At 42.9% G+C, this 19,998-nt stretch overlaps 1 protein-coding gene across 3 annotated transcripts in view; it reads right to left on the bottom strand.

Moving 5' to 3' along the window:
* LOC132813273 (myelin basic protein-like) overlaps nt 1–19,998 on the bottom strand; it is a 180,591-nt gene that overhangs the window by 99,702 nt on the left and 60,891 nt on the right. For all 3 annotated transcript variants that reach the window (XM_060823117.1, XM_060823118.1, XM_060823116.1), the window contains one exon: nt 8,469–8,532. In XM_060823117.1, coding sequence (XP_060679100.1) covers nt 8,469–8,532 — 64 coding nt within the window. The remainder of the gene's footprint in view (nt 1–8,468; nt 8,533–19,998) is intronic.

Raw genomic sequence — 19,998 nt, forward strand, 5'->3', positions numbered from 1 at the left:
GGGCGGGGGAGTAAGCGAGGGAGGGAGGGCAGACGGGCGGGCTGGTGGGAGGGAGCGCGAGGAAGGTAGGGCAGGCTGGCCAGGGAGGTAGGGTTAGCTGGCGAGGGAGGAAGGGCGTGCAGGCAAGGAAGGGACGGAGCGCCAGAGGGAGGGAAGGCGGGCCGGAGGGAGGGAGGGCGGTTGGGGGATGGCGGGGGTGGACATGCGACGGAGGGCGGGCGATGGAGGTAGGGAGGGAAGGCGGGCAAGGGAGGGGGGACAGGGGGGTGAGGGAGAGAGGGCGGGCGAGGGAGAGCGGTCAGGCGAGGGAGGGCAGACGGTCGGGGGAGAGAGAGCGGTCGGTCGGGTGGGAGAGGGTGGGTGGGCGAGGGAGGGAGGGAGGGAGGTCGGTCAGGCGGGTGGGCAGGCGAGGGAGGGCAGGCGAGGGAGGGCAGGCGAGGGAGGGCAGGCGAGGGAGGGAGGAAGGGCGAGAGAGAGGGTGGGTGAGACTCACTGGGAGATCCTGATGAAGGGCTCTTGCCTGAAAAGCCAATTCTCCTGCTCCTCAGATGCTGCCTGACCTGCTGTGCTTTTCCAGCACCACACTCTCAACTCTCATCTCCAGCATCTGCTGACCTCACTTTCTCCCTAAAGAGGAGATTTGTTGGAGGCTTTCAAACTCAAGAAGGGTCTGGGTGGAGTGAATAGATAATTTGTTCCCCTGGACTCAAGTTTCAGGAACCAGCACTGCTTCAAAGTCACTGGCAAAGGACCAAACAACTATATGAAGTAAAACATTCGTACACAGCAGATGGCAAGAATCTGAAACGTGGAGGAGGAACATTCAAACTATGGCTTCGAAAAGGAATTGGCCATGCACTGGAAGACAAAAAACGAGAGTACAGCAAAGGGTGGGGGAGTGGGAGTGAGTTCCTTTTACAGAGAGTAACACAGGCACAACATACCGAGTGGCCTCATTTTAGGGCTGTACCAATTTCAGAAATTCTTTGATGAATTTGATGTGTGCACACCCAAATATCACTAACCTCTACTGCTCATCTATCACAGATGCACATGTTCAATTAGAGTTAAAGGTTGACTCGCAGCTACAAAAGAACTGACAAGCATCTCAGAAGCAAACAATTGAAAAAAACACAGCCTTAAATGTAAGTCTTAAGATACACACGTAAACAAGGAATTAAAACTACAGCCTATTGAGTAGAACATAGGCTGAAATTCTAAGCATAGTCAAAATTTATCCAACATCAAAATGAGTCTTTCTCTTTGGGAAGTTTTGTCAAAAAAAAACTAAATGTAAAACACAGCTTAGGCAAGAAACCGGATTTAGAAATTGAAGGGAGATGAGAATACTCTAGGTTTAAAATTAAGAATTTCAGGCCTGAATTTCAAGCATTTTTCTGCTCATTAGTTTAAAATATTGTAACATTAAGATAGTGAAGGTCAAGCAGATGATTGGAGCATGGAGGAAGCTGGGAAACTATCCCTCAACTTTGTTTTTCAAGTAAACCTAACTGAAAAGAACATTTGACATTCAGAAAAACAAAAATCCCTCATTACATCTATCTTAAATAGGTTATTCCTTACTCGACATTGTACCCTCTGACCCTAGGATCTTCTGCACAGGAAACAACCTCTTGCATTTACTGTCTCTTGAGAATCTTATATGCTTCAATAAGGTCACCTCTTATCCTCCTAAACTCCGATGAGTGCAGATGCAAACCGCTCAATCTCTCCTTATAAAACAGTCCTTCCAAATCAGAATTAAGGTTGTGAACCCCCTCTGGACTGCTCCAAAAGCCAGTATATCTTTCCTTTGGTCCAAGAACCAAAACTGTTCACAATGGTAGGAGGTATGGTTTGGCAACTGTCTTGGATATGTTTTTGCACAATTGCTCTAATGTTTTACTCCTTTCCCTTTGAAATAAAGGCCAACACTCCATTTGCCTTCCCTATTATCCAGTGAACTTGGATGCTTGCATTTTCTTGATGACCCTTCACACCTTGCCCCTTCACAGAGCACCCTTCCATGCCACGCTGGGGACGGGACATCTCTCTTTGCTGGATCTAAAATTCCAAACACCACCTTCAGGCTAGGTTATTAAGTTAAATGTATTTCTTGCAACCTGGTTTACTGCATTGGGAGCAGTGAATATAATTGCCTCTACATTGCAGAGACCAAGTGAAGACTGCATGACCCAGCACTTACACATTGCGGAACACTTCAGTTCAACTTCTGAGCTTCTCGGGCCTGTCAAGTTAATTGTTCACCTTACTTTCTAATGGTCACCTCCTGAACACTGCAGCACAAAGACGAAGATGAAACACACGGCAAACCCAGAGAAAAGCGTCTTGCCAGCCTTCTCTACATGCAAGTCAACAACTTCAGACAGTAATTTGCTCCTCACGGTTTCTTTCCTTTGGCTTGTGTTAGCTTTAATCTAATTTTTCTGGTTCTTGCTTAGAGGCACAATTGTTCTGAATTCTGCCACTTACTCCCACCTTGAGCAAGTGCTTTATTTGTTTTTGACAGTCATTACCACTCCCTTCGCCTCTTGTGCCATGAGATCTTGTGTAATTTATCAAACCCCGCCACTCACCAGGTCTTCACATGTGTTACTCCAATCCCCTGCCACTTTCCACTTGCTCAAACCCTTTTACATTTTTTTTCGTCTTTCTTCATATTTTAAGGAAGGCCCTCGATCTGAAATGTTAATTTATTCCTCTCTCCACAGCTTCCATGTCTGAGTATTTCCAGCATTGACAGTTTACATTTCAGTCTTTACGCTGCTTAGTTGGTGGGATTCAAGATGGTGCCAACACAGAGCGGCTCTTTGTGAGCTTTCGACAGCAGATCTTATTCTCACACTTCTTACAGTCGCTCTGCACTTTTAAACCACAATTCTAAGTCTGAAAAAAAATTACTAACAATGTTCTCTTAAATCTACTTGCAGGTTTGAAATGGACCTCTCAAATGTCAAACCTGACATTGATCTTGCTTTGTGTACAAATTCTTCGCAGCCATAACTTTGTTTTTCTCACTGTCCAATTATCTGATGATCTTTGTATATTATGATCTGCCTGTGATGTGCAGAAAACAAAAAAAAACTTTTCACTGTACTTAGATACATGTCACAACAATGATTCAAATCTAAAAATCTGATTCAGAAGGTTGTGCGTTCTAGTCCCACTCCAGAATTCAAGAATATATAAACTGAAGTTGACACTCCAGTGCAGTAGTGAGGGAATGCTTCACTCTTGGTGGTGCCATCTTTCAGTGAGCTGGTAAGCTGAAGTCTCATCTACCCTATAAAGGAGGGCATAAAAGATCCCATGGCTAATATTTACCCCTCAAGTCAACCTTTCAAAGAAAACACAGGTTATCCAGTAATTATCACATTGCTGTTTGTGAAATCTTCCTATGCACAAATTGGCTATCATGTTGCCTACATTATCTCACTGACTATTTCCAAAGGCATATAAAACACTTTAGACACCCTGACTCTGTGAAAGCTGCTATATGGATGAGAAACTTTTTTCTCCTCTTGCTGCACACATAGGAAAAGGCATTACTGCACAGAATAAAGAAGGAAGAGATGGGACACAATTCAAAAAAGGTCAGACACTGGAATTTTTCTTTGGAAAAGCAACTTCAACAACTTAAATTAAAAATCTGAAAATACACACAGGCTCAAAGCAGCGAAACAAAAAGGTGAAGCAACGCTTTCTTCAGAACAAAAACCTAAGCATAAATTTTAATGACGATGTTTTCTTTTGACAAAATAAAGGGGGAGGGAATTTTAATCTGACAACAAAAATCAATAACTTGAATGACAAACCATTTAAAAAGAAAAAGGTGGTTTTTACTTCATTCATGTGATAGTTATAATCTAAATTTAGTTACATTAACTGAATGTACAAACAGCGAAGAAAATGAGAAATCAAGCAAAGGAAACAAAAAGGTGAAAGGGGAAGTAGACTGGGAGAGAAAATGGTTCGGGGTCTGTAATTAAATTGAACATTATCTTCTGTGTATTCCAGGTAATTTTATGCAATAAAGAAAAACAAATCACTCAGCACGCCCACTTTCTATTTTTGCAATGGAATGTCAGCCTTGATGACAGAGCTAGTACTTGTTGGCCCACCACTAATTGCTCTCAGGCAAGTGAAAACTGCAATCCATGTGGTGTACGGACAGTGGAGGGGAGTTCAGAACTGTGACCCAATGACAATGAAGGGACAGGGATATCATTCCAAATCAGATGACGTGTGGAGATAGAAACACAGAGAGAGAGAGAGAGAGAGAGAGAGAGACAGACAGACAGACAGACAGAGAGAGAGAGAGAGAGAGAGAGAGAGAGAGACAGAGACAGAGAGACGCAGAGGGAGAGAGAGAGAAACGCAGAGAGAGAGAGAGAGAGAGAGAAAAAATGCAGAGCGAGACATTCAGACACAGAGGAGAGACAGAGAGAGAGAGACAGACAGACACAGAGAGACACAGAGATGCATTTATTCAGCACCTTTGATGCCTTAGGAAGTACCAAAGCATTTTACAGCCCAGCACTTCTGAAGGGTGGTCACTGCTGTGACATAGGAAACATCTCTGACTGTTGGAGTACATGGCGATGTCATGATGATCAGATTAACTGCCAGTGAAATTGGTTGGGAATATCTATGGCCAGGAAACCCAGATAACTCCCCTCACTCTTCTTAGGAGTGTTGTGGGATTTTGTTTTTTTACATCCCCAGAGAGGGCAGATGAGGCATCAATTTAACGTCTTATTAGCGAGTCAGCAAGGTCAAATTTGCTACGTCCCACCATATCTCTAACCTCCTCAGCTCCACATCCCTGATATACCTGCAGCCTTTCAAATTAACCTGCTCCACCATTGGCAGCCGGGCATTCAGTTATTTTGCTTAGGCCAGTAGCTCTGGAATTCCATCTAGAAAATCTCATCTGAGCCTTATCTCATCTCGAAGTTATTGTACAAAAATTAAGTTCATGGTATATTGGCATGGATAAAGAATTGCAGGGCTAATAGGAAACAGAATATTGGCATAAATGGGTCACTTCTGGGTTGGCAAGATGCAACAATTGAGAGTCCTTCAAGGATCAGTGCAGCACCAAAAAAAAATTACAATCTACACTGGTAACTTGAATGAAAGGACCAAACACATCGGAGGGAACTTTGCTGATGATATCAAGACAGATAGTGGATAAGACTCAGAGGACATGAAGAGTCTGCAAAGGGATTAAGTGAGTGCACAAAAATGTGGCACTTGGAATATGACATGGGAAAATATGACCTTATTAGCTTGTTAATTTTGCCAACACACCCCACTCCAGTTTGCGCATAATGGAAAGAAAGTTGGATATTCAATCATCACCATCGACATTTTCAGGATATAAACTGCACATAAAAAGTACATTTTACCATGGCAACTCTGACATGAAGTGATCAGCAACCCATGATAGAGGACTTGCATTTGGAAAGACAGGGCTGAAAATGTGTTGCTGGTTAAAGCGCAGCAGGTCAGGCAGCATCCAAGGAACAGGAAATTCGACGTTTCGGGCAAAAGCCCTTCATCATTCCTGATGAAGGGCTTTTGCCCGAAACGTCGAATTTCCTGTTCCTTGGATGCTGCCTGACCTGCTGCGCTTTAACCAGCAACACATTTTCAGCTCTGATCTCCAGCATCTGCAGACCTCACTTTTTACTCTTTGGAAAGACAGGGTTTGATTAGGAACAGTCAGCATGGCTTTGTGAGTAGGAGATCATGCCTCACAAATTTGTTAGAGTTCTTGGATGAAGTGACCAGGAAGGCTGACAAGGGCAGGGTGGTACTGGTAGTCTATATGGATTTCAGTAAGGCCTTTGATAAGGTTACACATGGTAGGCTGCTCTAGAAAGTTAGATCGCATGGAATCCAAGGGATACTGGCAAATTGGATACGCAACTGACTTGATGGGAGGAAGCAGAGGGTAACACTGGAAGGATGCTTGTCAAACTGGAGACCTATGACTAGTGGAGTGCCTCAGGGGTCAGTGCTGGGCCCATTGCTGTTTGTTATCTATATCAATGCTTTGGATGAGAATATACAAGGCATGATTAGTAAATTTGCTGATGACTCTAAAATAGGAGGTATCATAGACAGTGAGGAGGCTTATCAGAAATTGCATCAGGACCTTGATCAGCTAGGGGAGTGGGCTGAGAAATGGCAAATGGAGATTAATATAATTAATTGTGAGGTCTTGTATTTTGGAAAGGCAAATCAAGGTCAGAGTTTCATGGTGAATAGTAGGGCCTTAAGGAGTGTAATGGAACAGACGGACCTTGGAGTTCAGGTGCACAGTACTCTGAAAGTGGAGTCACAGGTAGACAGGGCAGTGAAAAAGGTTTTTGGCACACTGGCCTTCGTCAGTCAAGGCACTGAGTTCAGACGTTAGAAAGTTATGTTGTAATTGTACAGGATGTTGGTGAGGCTGCACTTAGAGTCTTGTGTAGTTTTGGTTGCCTTGCTATTGAAAGGATGTTATTAAACTGGAAAGAAGGCAGAAGGAATTTACAAGGATGTTACCTGAACTCAGTGGTCTGAGTTATAGGTAGCGGTTGGACAAGTTAGGACTTTTTTTTTGAAGTGCAGGAGACGGAGGGGGGTCCTTACAGAGGCAAGGATAGGGTGACTACATTTATTCTTTTTCCCAGGAATGGGGAATCAAGGACTACAGGGCATCAGTTTAACATTACAGGGGAAAGAATAAAAGGGAAGCTGAGGGGCAAATTTTCTTTTACACAGAGGGTGGTGCGCATATGGAATGAGCTGCCAGTGGAAGTGGTTGAGGTGGGTACATTAAGAACATTTAAACAGCATTTGGACAAATATACCTGGACAGGAAAATTTTAGAAGGACAGAGGTCAAGTGCATGGAAGTGGGGCTAGCGTTGATGGACATTTTGGTCACATGGACCAGTTTGGGCCAAAGTCCCTGTAGGACTCAATGACTCTATAGCTTCATTGTAGAAGAATCAAGTTAGTAATTCAAAATCAAAAGAAAAGATAGAACTTGTGGCACAAATTCAAGAGAACTATTTCCTCGATCACATTCAGTGGAAATTAGTAACACAGACATTGGCTTTCCTGAGTTAGTGAGTGGAGGGAAAATAATAATTAACTATCCTGTTATAAGGTGCATGTGCACCAACATTAGTCTGCCTAGAGTTTAGATTAGATTAGATTAGATTCCCTACAGTGTGGAAACAGGCCCTTCAGCCCAAAACGTCCACCCAGACCCTCCAAAGAGTAACCCACCCAGACCCATCTCCCTCTGACTAATGCACCTAACACTGTGGACAATTAGGCCTAGCCAATTCATCTAACCTGCACATCTTTGAAATGTGGGAGGAAACCGGAGCATCTGGAGGAAACCCACACAGACATGTGGAGGATGTGCAAACTCCACACAGTCAGACGCCCAAGGCTGGAATTGAACCTGGAACCCTGGTGCTGTGAGGATGCAGTGTTAACCACTGAGCCGTTTGATTTAATCTATTTAAAAACTCCTTCACCTCCCCAAGAATATTGCTCTTGGCAACACTCAGTGGCAATGGTTGTAAGTTACGTCAATTATTTGGGGACTGTATCAATCGCTGGCCATGTTTTGTCACCCTTATTGCCTTTTGAGAAGTCTTGGCAAATCATCTTCATAATTGCTGCAGCATACACAGTGAAGGCAATCCCTCAGAGATGTTAGGGGTGGAGTTGCAAGACTTTAACTCCATGAAAATGAAGGAATGATCAAAACACAGTATAGTGTGGGCTTGCTTGTACTCTCACATGTCTGCTGCCTGCAAATTGGGTATTTGAAACAGTTTTCTTGGAGCATTGTAGATCCCAGTGGAAATGTACTGCAATGCAAGTTCTGATGAAAGAGGAAGATTAAAGAAGGGAAGAAAAACAAAGAAGAGGGAGGAAAATAGGGAACAAACTCCCGGAGTGAAGCAACAATTGTAGGTAATGTTGCCACCTCCAACTAGACACATTGGAAATTTCATCAAGTCACATCAGGCCCAATTATCCTGCCCAGTCAAAGCACTTCAGTCCTTTTCACATCATCACCAATATTTTCACAACTAATTAAAATGTGTTCAAAGATCCAAAAATAGAGAAAACAAACCTTTTGTTTTTAAAACGCCCACTGTAATAGTTTTCTCTGATTACTCACTGTGGTAGCCTAGGGTTTACTTCTCAATTCCTGGTGGCTGCAGGCTAATTCTGGAGATTGGGCACCGAAACATTAGTAGGAAATGCGATGATCCTAAAGATTTGAATTTACTGAATGACCTGTATTAATCCTAAAGTTCCATCACATTAACTCTGCAACAGGTAGAAATCTATTGGTCATGAATTGTGATCAATGAATCAATTTGTCATAATGACGGCTCATTGTATGCAATCAAATTCTGTACATACCAAAGACTTCATTGTCCTCTTGTGGGTCCATGGTTAGTCTTCGCGTCTCAGTGTCACACACAATCTGAAATAAATTAAAAAAGTAGGTGCTTAACAAATGCCATCCCACTTTTCCAGTGGAACAGTCATGCACTTCACTCCACTTTTAAACATACTTTAAAATGATAAAAGTTAAAAATCACACAACAGCAGGTTATAGCCCATGTTGGATTGTAAACTGGTGGTGTGAGATTTTTTTAAACTTTGTACACCTAAGTCCAATACTGACACCTCCACATCAGTAAGATGACAAAGGAGAAAGCAAGGTGGCTCCACAACTCTCAGACACGAGATACAATTGGGGGAATTCCCTCCTCTACCATCCTTGGATCTCACACTGCATTAAATGTTAATCTTTCTAGTGCCTCACTATTCTCCATTTCCGGTATGCCCTGGGGAAATCTTCTTGCTTTCATCAGGAAACACGGCAATCATTTTGGCTTGGAGTGCTGTTTGCTGTAACTTACAGGGAGTCCGTTTAATTAGATTCGACAGCAAACAAGTTCCTCAGCATATAAAATCCCAGGCCACCACTATGCCCCAAAGCTCTTCACATTTCAAAAAATACTTAATTGGCTGTAATGTAGGAAACAGACCAATTTGCTCACAAGCAAAATCTTCACGTAAAGCAATGTGATAACACCCAGATCATCTGCTCTTGTTATGTTGGTTGAGGTGTGAATGTTGGCCAGGAGATCTCCACTGGTCTCTTCAAATAGTGTCATGGGATTTTTAGCATCCAACTGCGGAGATCAGACAAGGCCTCTGTTGAACATTTCATCCAAATCACAGATTCAGTCTGAACCTTAATTATTATTTCCCCAAGGATTTGTTTCAGCAAAGGAACGATGTTCAACTCTAATTAATAAATGAAAAAGTACTCATTATCACGATCATTAAAAAACAAAGTGTCATCAAGATGTAAAACCAACCACAAAACAACAATCAGAAGAACCTTCACTTCAGTATGACTTTTTTGTTACACATATCGATTTAATGGCTGAAATCTTCTGCTTGCAAGGCTGATGAATTTGGAACCGGGCATCTCATTGGGCGAACAGTCACGTACTGAAACTACGCTTCCTTCTTACCTTGGTCAAAGGTTGACCACCCCTGCCAACTGGCCACATCCTGCCGAGGTTGGGATTAACCCCATTACAGATTGACCGGTCACCAACTGGGTGACAGGTTTAGACAGTAGATTCGGATCGGCTCAGGCTTGGAGGACCGAAGCGCCTGTTCCTGGGCTGTAAATTTTCTTAGTTCTTTGTTCTTCTTTGTTCATGCAATGCACACAACATGTCCAATGGTGCAGGGTCACTGGCCATCTCAAAGGGTGTGAGGGTCGCCTCCTCAATAAAAAAAGTGCATCTGCGCCTGATCGACATTGGAGACAGCACTGCCTTCACTCCAGAGACAATTACCTCTGTGAGTCACCCCAGACTACCTGGACCTTCTGCAATCCCTGAACCATGGGGGTGGGGCTGATGGTGGTGATGGCTGTCACCTTTCACTGGGCAAGTCTCCTGCTCAGCTGCCCCCTCCAGTGGCAAGGTGGCCTACTGGCTTTTACACTGTCCAAGTGGTGGCTTGTTCGATGGGCCTTCCCTGGGAAAAGACAGCTTGGGTCTCCAGCCTGCTGAAAACACCCTTAAAATGGCCTCAACAAGATTTCAAATCAAATTTTCAACAAAATTCTTACAAGGTGTTTTTATCCTCCAAAGCTTAAGGAGAGATTTCAAGGCAGCAAGAGTCTTTGAATGGAGATCAAGTTTACTTCCAACTTTTGACATTTTAACTCAGTCATCCTAGATCTGCAAAATTGTAAAGTAGATATTATAACACACTAAGCCTCTTTGTTCACAAACCCATTAAGGGGTGAAAACAATTCTAAGCTGTTCTGGATTCCTTTTACTTTTTATTTTTAAAAACACCCACTACTTTAAATCCAATTTCACAGCAAAATTGTGTATTGCATCAGCTTCCAACCATTTTATAACATCCACATTATCTTTACAAACTTTGCCGCCTGATGCACAATAGAGCTTGCGTGGATGCAGTGAGCAGACATTAGAATGAACTGATAGACGGACAAATAACCATGGAGAAGGGGGAGAAAAGTTGGAATAGGCTGCCACCTGGTGCAGGAATACGTAACTATGTAAAAAAAAGAACACAACAACACAATGGGTCAACTACTTCAACTCTGGAATCTCAATTCCAAAGAATGGAGTACATGACACTTCACTGCAGTACTGGCAGAGCGCTGGACTATTTAAGGGGAGACACTAGAGCCTCAACCTACCCACTACGGCACCAGGTGAAGACGACCCAAATGGCCTTACCAACAAATATTGCTCAACCATTAAATGTGGCTTATAAAAAGGCAGAAAATCAAACCACTATCACTTTGCTGTTTTCCAGAGCTTGAGCTTGTTAGTTAGCTGCGATGTTTCCTATGTTAAAGCATTGACTACATTTGTGAAAATGTTTCACTGGCTGTAAAACTATATGGCATGCCCACAGGCACTGCATATGTGAATAAAAGGGACAGACATGTATGTAAAAAGTAAGGAACGCCTGTTTCAGGTATGGGTGAATGATTCATTTTGTTTAGCTTATACAATATTGCAGGTAAGGCATTTGTGATTGAGGACTTTTAAGAGCTATATTGTCCATTTTTATCTTCAAAGGCATTACGCCTATGCGCAAAGCACCATGTAAAGCATTCGTTAGGAGATTAGATTAGATTCCCTACAGTATGGAAACAGACCCTTCGGCCCAACCAGTCCACACCAACTTAAATGGCTTATGTAAAGCCATTCAACAAGATGAAGCAGCATATAGTATGCAAAGTCAGTTAACAAGGAGAAAAGTATTCATTATGTGAAGCCAGTTAACAAAGTCAAGAACTTTCATTGTGGAACAGCAGATGGCTTAATCTTTATTACTGACACCCGTTGAATGTAGCAGCCACCCAATTAATATGTTTGCTGCCTTATCTGGATATACCTCCCTGTAAGTGACAATATACTCATTAAGAAACTGCTGTTCGAGGAAAGACCAAGAACTCATGTTTTGTGTGCACATGGATAATTGTTCATTCTCCCTCCAGGGCCCAGAATAAAGATGAAGGTAAAACAACTGTATTGCTTCAACTGAGGCGGGAACAGGATGACACTATAACTTGCTTGAAACTACTCCTCATTTAGATTTTAAAAGTTTAACCATGTGACTGGTGATGTAAGGAATGAGCTGCCAGAGGAAGTGGAGGAGGCTGGGACAATTACAACATTTAAAAGGCATCTGGATGGGTATATGAGTAGGAAGGGTTTAGAGGGATATGGGCAAAGTGCTGGCAAATAGCACTAGATTAGGTTAAGAGATCTAGTTGGCATGGGCAAATTGGGCCAAAGAGTCTGTTTCTGTACTGTACATGTCTGTGACTGCAAAATGTGATTGAAGCTTTCTTGTAAAATTGTCTGAGTCCCATCAATGTCATTTCCAGGATGCCTGCCTGAGATAGTTAAAAAGGATAAGACTGCAGTTGACATTTTGGCCCCAGGCTATTACTGACTGAAGAGAGCCAACATCAACACCTGTGCTTTCAATATGGATTTTTCTAGAACCATGTTTTGATCATCTTCGCCTCAAATGACAAACAGGGTCATCATCTGAAGGGTTTGATCGCAGTCATGGAGCAATAACCTTTGGAAATTCAAGCCCAATCTCCTTCTGAAAGATCCTACTCCAAATAGTACAGGATGCTGAAAACAACGAAGTTTTGAATGAGTTGGAAACATTCCTTTCCTTCACGTTTCGTTCTGCCTCTGATAATGCATTCGCTTTTTGCAGGTGACTGTATCTTGTTTTTATTTGTTTACTTCCTGGAGAAATTTCCTGATTTTCAGCAGGAAACATTGCTGTTGTTTTGGTTCAGAGTTGTGTTTGCTGCAGTGTGTAGGGACTCAGACTAATTAAAACTGTACCGATGACATTGTGTGCTGCAGGCTCCACCACACTACCAGCTTATTAGCTAGCATAACAGACATTGGCCTGCATTTATGTAGCTCCTTTCACGACCTCGGAATGCCCCAAAGTGCTGGCTGGACATGTTCCTGAGGCACCGGGGGCAGCAGCTTCAACAAAAGTGGCGACGGCATCATGACCCAATATGGGTAGAGTGAGAGAGGTTTCCCAGTATCTGAGGCAGCAGCATTGAAAACAGGCTGCTGAGATCTCCTGGACAGCTACATAAGTGGAGGACTCAAAGACTGCTGAACGTTTAACGTAACTCCTTTCTTTTTCTAGTTCAAATTAGCAAAGGACTTTAATGTTAACTATTACCCTATTTCTTTATTTTGTTTATTCTATAAACGTAATGCTTAACAAGCTAACTCTGCTTCTCTTACTACTTTACAACTAGGTAACATTGTACCCAAGATGGTACCATGTGTGGCGACATTTTTCACTGTACTCCTATACTACAGCACACCTAACAATAAAACCTAAATCTAAGATCTGCAAAGATGTTTTGTGTTGGTTACCAAGTGTCATGCACTCCCACTACATGGCCAGCCCAACTTAGTTGTGATTGTCTCATAGGTACTTAGCAAGCTGACATAGTGAGCTCCTGAGTGCCCCATATTTTCTCCTGACAACTGGTCTTCAGCAGCTTCCAAAAAGCAGCTCAAGCGAAACTGGTTGAGCATGATGCTGGTAAGAGTACATGTCTTGAATGGGTCAAGCAAATTGTTTATTGATTAAATGTCCTGCCCAGTCAGTTTAGTAGGCAGACTTGCACCACTCTGTTCCCGTACTGATGCTCAAAGTTCTCCAAAGGTTACACTTGCTTTGGCATTTCTTGCAGGTGTTGAGTCATCAATTTACACAGCTTGAGAGAGAGTGCAAGCAGAGAGTAGAAGGAGGTCAATCAGCACATCAGGCCTCTGTGAATGTGCAGGAAATAGGCCATTACAGCCACTTGAGACTGCTCCATCATTTAAGAAGATGACGACAGAGCACTAACCTCAATTCCATTTTACTGTATGATTCCCCCATGGTCCCAAACCCTTGATCTTTCCTGACAGATTTTCATTTTGTTTCACTTTTTCTAGAATTTACACATTCCCTTCAGAAAGGAACTATTAAACTTGCTTCCAGCACCTTTCCAAACAGTTCATTCCAGATCATCACATTTCTAGCTTTTCTGCCTTTATATTAAACTTAGTTGCCAACACTCTTGCATATTAATATATTTTGGAGGTGTGGATGACATAGCTGTATTGTCACTGGACTAGTAGTCGGAGACTCAGCTAATGTCCTGGGAAACTGGGAATTTGAGTTCAATGATTATCTGGAACTAAAAGGCTAATGATGAGCATGAAACGATGCTTGTCAAAAACCCTATCTGGTCCACTAACGTTTCTTTAGAGAAGGAGCAGTGTTGTCCTTCCATGGAAATGTCGTGGGCAGCGAAGAAGGCTACCTCAGATTACAATAGGATCTTGATCAGATGGGCCAATGGGCTGAGGAGTTTAATTTAGATAAAGGCAAGGTGTTGCATTTTGGGAAAGTAAATCTTAGCAGGACTTATACTCTTAATGGTAAGGTCCTAGGGTATGTTGCTGAACAAAGGGACCTTGGAGTACAGGTTCATAACTCTTTGAAAGTGGAGTCGCAAATAGATAGGATAGTGAAGGTGGTCAAGACGTTTCGGGCGTAAGTCCTTCATCAGGGCACTTTCTCCTAATGAAGGCGGTATGTTTTGGTATGTTTTCCTTTATTGGTCAGTGTGTTGCATATAGGAGTTGGGAGGTCATGTTGCGGTTGTACAGTACGTTGGTTAGGCCACTTTTGGAATATTGCTTGCAATTCTGGTCTCCTTCCTATCTGAAGGATGTTGTAAAACTTGAAAAGGTTCAGCAAAGACTTACAAGGATGTTGCTAGGGTTGGAGAACTTGAGCTATAGGGAGAGGTTGAATAGGCTGGAGCTGTTTTCCCTGCAGCGTCAGAGGCTGAGGGGTGACTTTATGGAGGCTTATAAAATGATGAAGGGCATGGATAGAGTAAATTGACAAGGTCTTTTCCCTGAGATGGGGGGAGTCCAGAACGAGATGGCATAGGTTTAGAATGAGAGGGGAAAGATAAAAGAGGGAGCCAAGGAGCAACTTTTTCATGCAGAGACTGGTATATGCATGAAATGAGCTGCCAGAGGATTTTGAGGAGGCTGGTACAAATGTAACTTTTAAAAGTCATCTGAATGGGTATATGAATAGGAAGAGTTTGGAGGGGTATGGGCCAGGTGCTGGCAAGTGGGACTAGATTGGGTTGGGATATCAAGTTAGCATGGACGAGTTGGACGAAATGGTCTGTTTCTGTGCTGTACATCTCAATGACTCGTGGTAATCCCGATCCAGAGTCATGCAGTTGACTGTTAATCATGTTTTGAAATAGCCAAGCAAACCAAATTAAACTGGAAAGACAACCATTGACTAAAATAATGAAAACAACCAATGACAAATGCAGTACTGTTGATGCTGCAAAGTCCTCCTCGTTAGCATCGGCTAGTCAAACAATAACCTGAAGTAGTCATACTCATGGAATCATACCTTGCGCATAACATTCCAGACAGGTCCATCACCATCCGTGGGTATGTCCAGTCCCACCAACAGGACAGTCCCAATAGAGGTGGCAGCACAGTGAGATACAGTCAGGATGGAGCAGCCCAGGAGCCTCAATATTGACTCTGGACTAATATTCTGGGCTCCATCATTATTGAGGATGGAGCTGCCTCCTCCAGTTAATTATTTTGCTAGTTGTGGCAGAATTTAGATCGCATCTGTTGGCGTGGAATCACTGAGGCCTGTCACTTGCATTTTAACAATGTCCTGTTTTGTAGCTTCATCAGGTTCACAAAATCTGATGGCACCAGATCAAATGTTGCCAATGGAAACTACAGGCTGTTACCACGTACGGCCACCAATCCATTCTTGGCTGATGAACAAGTACTCCTTCACATCTGAAGGTGGCAAGGGTGCAGAATGTACTTGAGGTGGGGGCTTTGATGTTAAAAAAAACTGTCACTCAAGTTGGTTCAATCTGTAGGTCACAGCTGATAAACTAGGTCAACAGCAGATGACGAGGGAATCAACAAGAGTGAAAAACATACTTGACCTCATCCTTACCAATATGTCTGCTGCAGATACATCCACCCATGATCAGAAAGAGCGACCAACATGCAGTCAATGTGGGGCTGAAATCCTGCCTTCATGTTGATAACAATTCACATGATCTCAACACCGTGCTAAATGCAACAAACTTCAAACAGATCTAGCGACATGATGGACAACCCATTAGGTGCTGTGGACCATCAACAGTAATCAAATTGTACTCCAACACAATCTGCTATTCTATTCTCCACCAGTACCTGGTTTAATGAAAATCCAGGACAGCACCAGGCTTACTCAAAAAAGTGAACCTGATGAAGCTACAAAACAGGACATTGTTAAAATGCAAGTGACAGGCCTCAGTGATTCCACGTCAACAGATGCGATCTAAATTCTGCCACAACTAGCAAAATAATTAACTGGAGGAGGCAGCTCCATCCTCAATAATGATGGAGCCCAGAATATTAGTGCAAATGACTGAAACATTTGCAAAAATCTTCAGCCATAAGTGCTGAATGGATGATCCATCTCGGCCTCCTCATGAGTTCCCAACATTACAGATGCCAGTCTGCAGCCAATTCAGTTCACTCCATGTAATGTCAAGAAATGGTTGGAGGCAGTGGTTAATACAAAGGCTGCGGACCCTGCAATAGTACTGAAGACGTATGCTATAGAATAGAGAAGTTGTACTATCAAAATTCATCAAAGTTGCTCAGACAGCAGCACCTTCCAAACTGACAACTACTTCCATCTAGAAGGCTGATGTATAATGGAACACCACCATCTACACGTTCCTCTTCAAGCCTTTCGCCATCCAGACATGAACATACATTGCCATTCCTACAGTTGTGCTGGGTGAACTGCAACTCCTCAAATAACTTTGTGGGTTTACTTTTACCAGCTGGACTGTTGTGGTTCAAGAAAGCAGTCCACCACCACCTTCAGACTATTGCAGTGAAAGTTGCACAATTCCACTTCAAAGACAGTTTGCTTATTATTCAAAGCATTACCCTGATATAACATTTCTTCTAACCCAGCACTCTGATTCAAGCTAATTGCTGTGATCCCAGTTTTGGCAACCCTTCATTGTTAGTTGCTAAACATACTTTGCTATTTTGTTGGCATTAAAATATTATCTTGGTTACCAAGTAAATAGCAGTTGACTTGTTTTCAAATAAATACACTTCACCAATGTATTCTGATTAAACATTAATATAAATGCATTCACCTCAGCTCAAGCTGTAATGAAAAAAAATACTGAATATTGTTATCTCTTTATTCAAGGTTACTGAAATCAAGGGAAGGAAGAGGAGATTCAGATAGCTAGATCCGACTGAACAGTGATCACAGGTACAGATGCTGTGAGTTAAATGGTGTCGCCTTCAGCTAAATTATCTTTTGTTTATTGTGCTGCTGCAATTGTTATCAAAGTTCCAACAATAAGCAAACGTGGACGAGCGGTAAGCAACACAAAACTGGATGAAAACACAAGCTTCTCATGAGCAAATATGGCAATTTCATCCGAGACAATGTTACATTGTGCATTTATATAGTGCTTAAACAAAATAAGACCTCTCAGAGTCTCTCAGCAACATAATTTGACACTGAACCATTCAAGGGTTCTTAAAATGGGAAGAAGGAAATTGTGTTGCAAGAGGTAAAATGAATTATTTTACAGAGTGCCTTACATAACTACCAGACAACTCAAAAGGACCTTGCACTCAAATGACACTGTTGAAGGAAATGCAGCAGCTAAATCGCAGATAGAAAACTCCCACAAACAGCATTTAGGTGGTGAGCAGATAATCTGATTTGGTCATAAATATTGGGCAAGATACTCATATGCCCATCTGCAAAGGACAGGCAAAGCCAAAAGGTTAATATCTCATCTCAAAGATAGCATCTCTGACAGTGCAACAGTCCTCACTTCTGCAGGACACTGGTGAGCTTTAAAACCAAGTAGGGTAGCAAGGAGAGGTTTATGGAAATCCAAATTTCCCTAAAAGGTGAAAACCCATGCAGACAAGGGGAGAATATGCAAACTTTACACAGGCAGAGTCACAGAGTCATACAGCATGGATACAGACTCTTCAATTCAACTAGTCCACGCTGATCATGTTCCGAAATTGAACCAGTCCCATATGCTGGTGCTTGGCCTACATCCCTCGAAATCTTTCCTATTTAAGAACTTATCTAAATGTTGTTTAAATATTGTAACCAAACCTGCACCCACCACATTCTCTGGCAGTTCATTCCACACACACTAACTCTCTGTGTAAGTTGTCAAAGGCTGGAATCGAACCAGGGTGTCTAGTGCTGTGAGGCAGCAGTACTAGTGACTGAGCCACCATACCACCCTTGTATTTTCAGAAGGCAATCTGCTTTTCTTACTTTGCCTGACCTACAGGTGACTCCAGATCCAGAGCCATATGGTAGACTTTTAACTGCCCTCCGGCTTTCTATGATCTTTCAATGGTCTGGACAATTGGAAGTTGTCAGGGAACAAGCTTCCAAAGAAATAATCAAAGAGTTCACATTAATATAATGCAGTGAATGCATTTTGGCCGTGCAGCTCCATTTTACCACTTTCTTTTGAAGATTCAAATAAATATATACAATATTTTTAAAATAAAAAGACTGTGTTTAAACAAATCAATCAATCTCAGGGCCAATCTTGTAAAACTTGTGCATTAATTTATTTCAAGATGTTAACCACCTCATTAGATCACATAGCAATTAGTAATTCTAGGCAGGAACTAGTTTTACAGCTTTCTCAGATATTAAAACATAATTTGTTCTCACCAAGTCTTCCCAACACTTTGCTGATAAAGTATTTCATCTCATCTCCAGAACAAATAGCAAGCTGGAGGGTCTTCCCACTTGATGAAGACATGTAGCTTCCAGTGAAAAATGATAACATAGAACCAGAACAAAAGTGAGAACAATATACGCTTACTTGCGGAACGCTTCAGAGAACACCTCCGGGCCACCCGAACCAACCAACCCAATCACCCCGTGGCTCAACACTTTAACTCTCCCTCCCACTCCACCGAGGACATGCAGGTCCTTGGACTCCTCCACCGGCAGAACACAACTACGCGACGGCTGGAGGAGGAGCGCCTCATCTTCCGCCTGGGAACCCTCCAACCACAAGGTATGAATTCAGATTTCTCCAGTTTCCTCATTTCCCCTCCCCCCACCTTGTCTCAGTCGGTTCCCTCAACTCAGCACCGCCCTCCTAACCTGCAATCCTCTTCCTGACCTCTCCGCCCCCACCCCACTCCGGCCTATCACCCTCACCTTGACCTCCTTCCACCTATCCCACCTCCATCGCCCCTCCCCCTAGTCCCTCCTCCCTACCTTTTATCTTAGCCTGCTTGGCTCTCTCTCTCTTATTCCTGATGAAGGGCTTATGCTCAAAACGTCGAATTCTCTATTCTTGAGATGCTGCCTGGCCTGCTGTGCTTTGACCAGCAACACATTTGCAGCTGAGAACAATATCACTCCATATTTGGTTGGTACATATTCACAGGCAGCCTGAATGTGTGTGTGTGTGTGTGTGTGTGTGTGTGTGTGTGTGTGTGTGTGTGTGTGTGTGTGTGTGTATATACAATACTCAATTCTCCAAGGATTCTTCCTGATAGCTTTCTGTAACTTAGATTGAGTACTGCATACTGTAATCCCCCTCTACCTGCATCTGAATTTTGGTGAAAACATTAATCCTGCATGTGTTCCTTTGGGCCAATTCATTTTGATTCTTCAATTCCCACCCCCACCCCACCACCACCACCACCAATCCCATTCTCCCAATCCTTCAGGATTGTTCTGAACTAACTGAGAACCAAAGATTATTTCCCAGCTGCCTCAGTCCCCAACGCTGGGCAAAATGTGCAGCTGCAGGACAACAAAGTGACTGGGCAACCCCAGGATCAAACTGAAAGTAAGCAGGCTTTGCATTTCTGTGACCTAAGGGTGTCTCAAATCACTTCAGAATCAGAGTCAATGATATACTTTGAAATGCAGTCACTGTTGGAGGAATTATGACACATGGTTTTTACATGGTATGATCCCATAAACAGCACTTAGAGTCATAGAGGTGTACAGCATGGAAACAGACCCTTCGGTCCAACTTGTCCATGCCGACCAGATATCCCAACCCAATCTAGTCCCACCTGCCAGCACCCGGCCTATATCCCTCCGAACCCTTCCTATTCATATACCCATCCAGATGCCTTTTAAATGCTGCAATTGTACCAGCCTCCACCACTTCCTCTGGCAGCATCTGACAGACACAGTTATTAAGAGTGAATGAGCAAGGGAG

This window comes from Hemiscyllium ocellatum, chromosome 4 (genome assembly GCF_020745735.1).
Source record: "Hemiscyllium ocellatum isolate sHemOce1 chromosome 4, sHemOce1.pat.X.cur, whole genome shotgun sequence".
In the NCBI taxonomy this organism is placed as follows: domain Eukaryota; kingdom Metazoa; phylum Chordata; class Chondrichthyes; order Orectolobiformes; family Hemiscylliidae; genus Hemiscyllium; species Hemiscyllium ocellatum.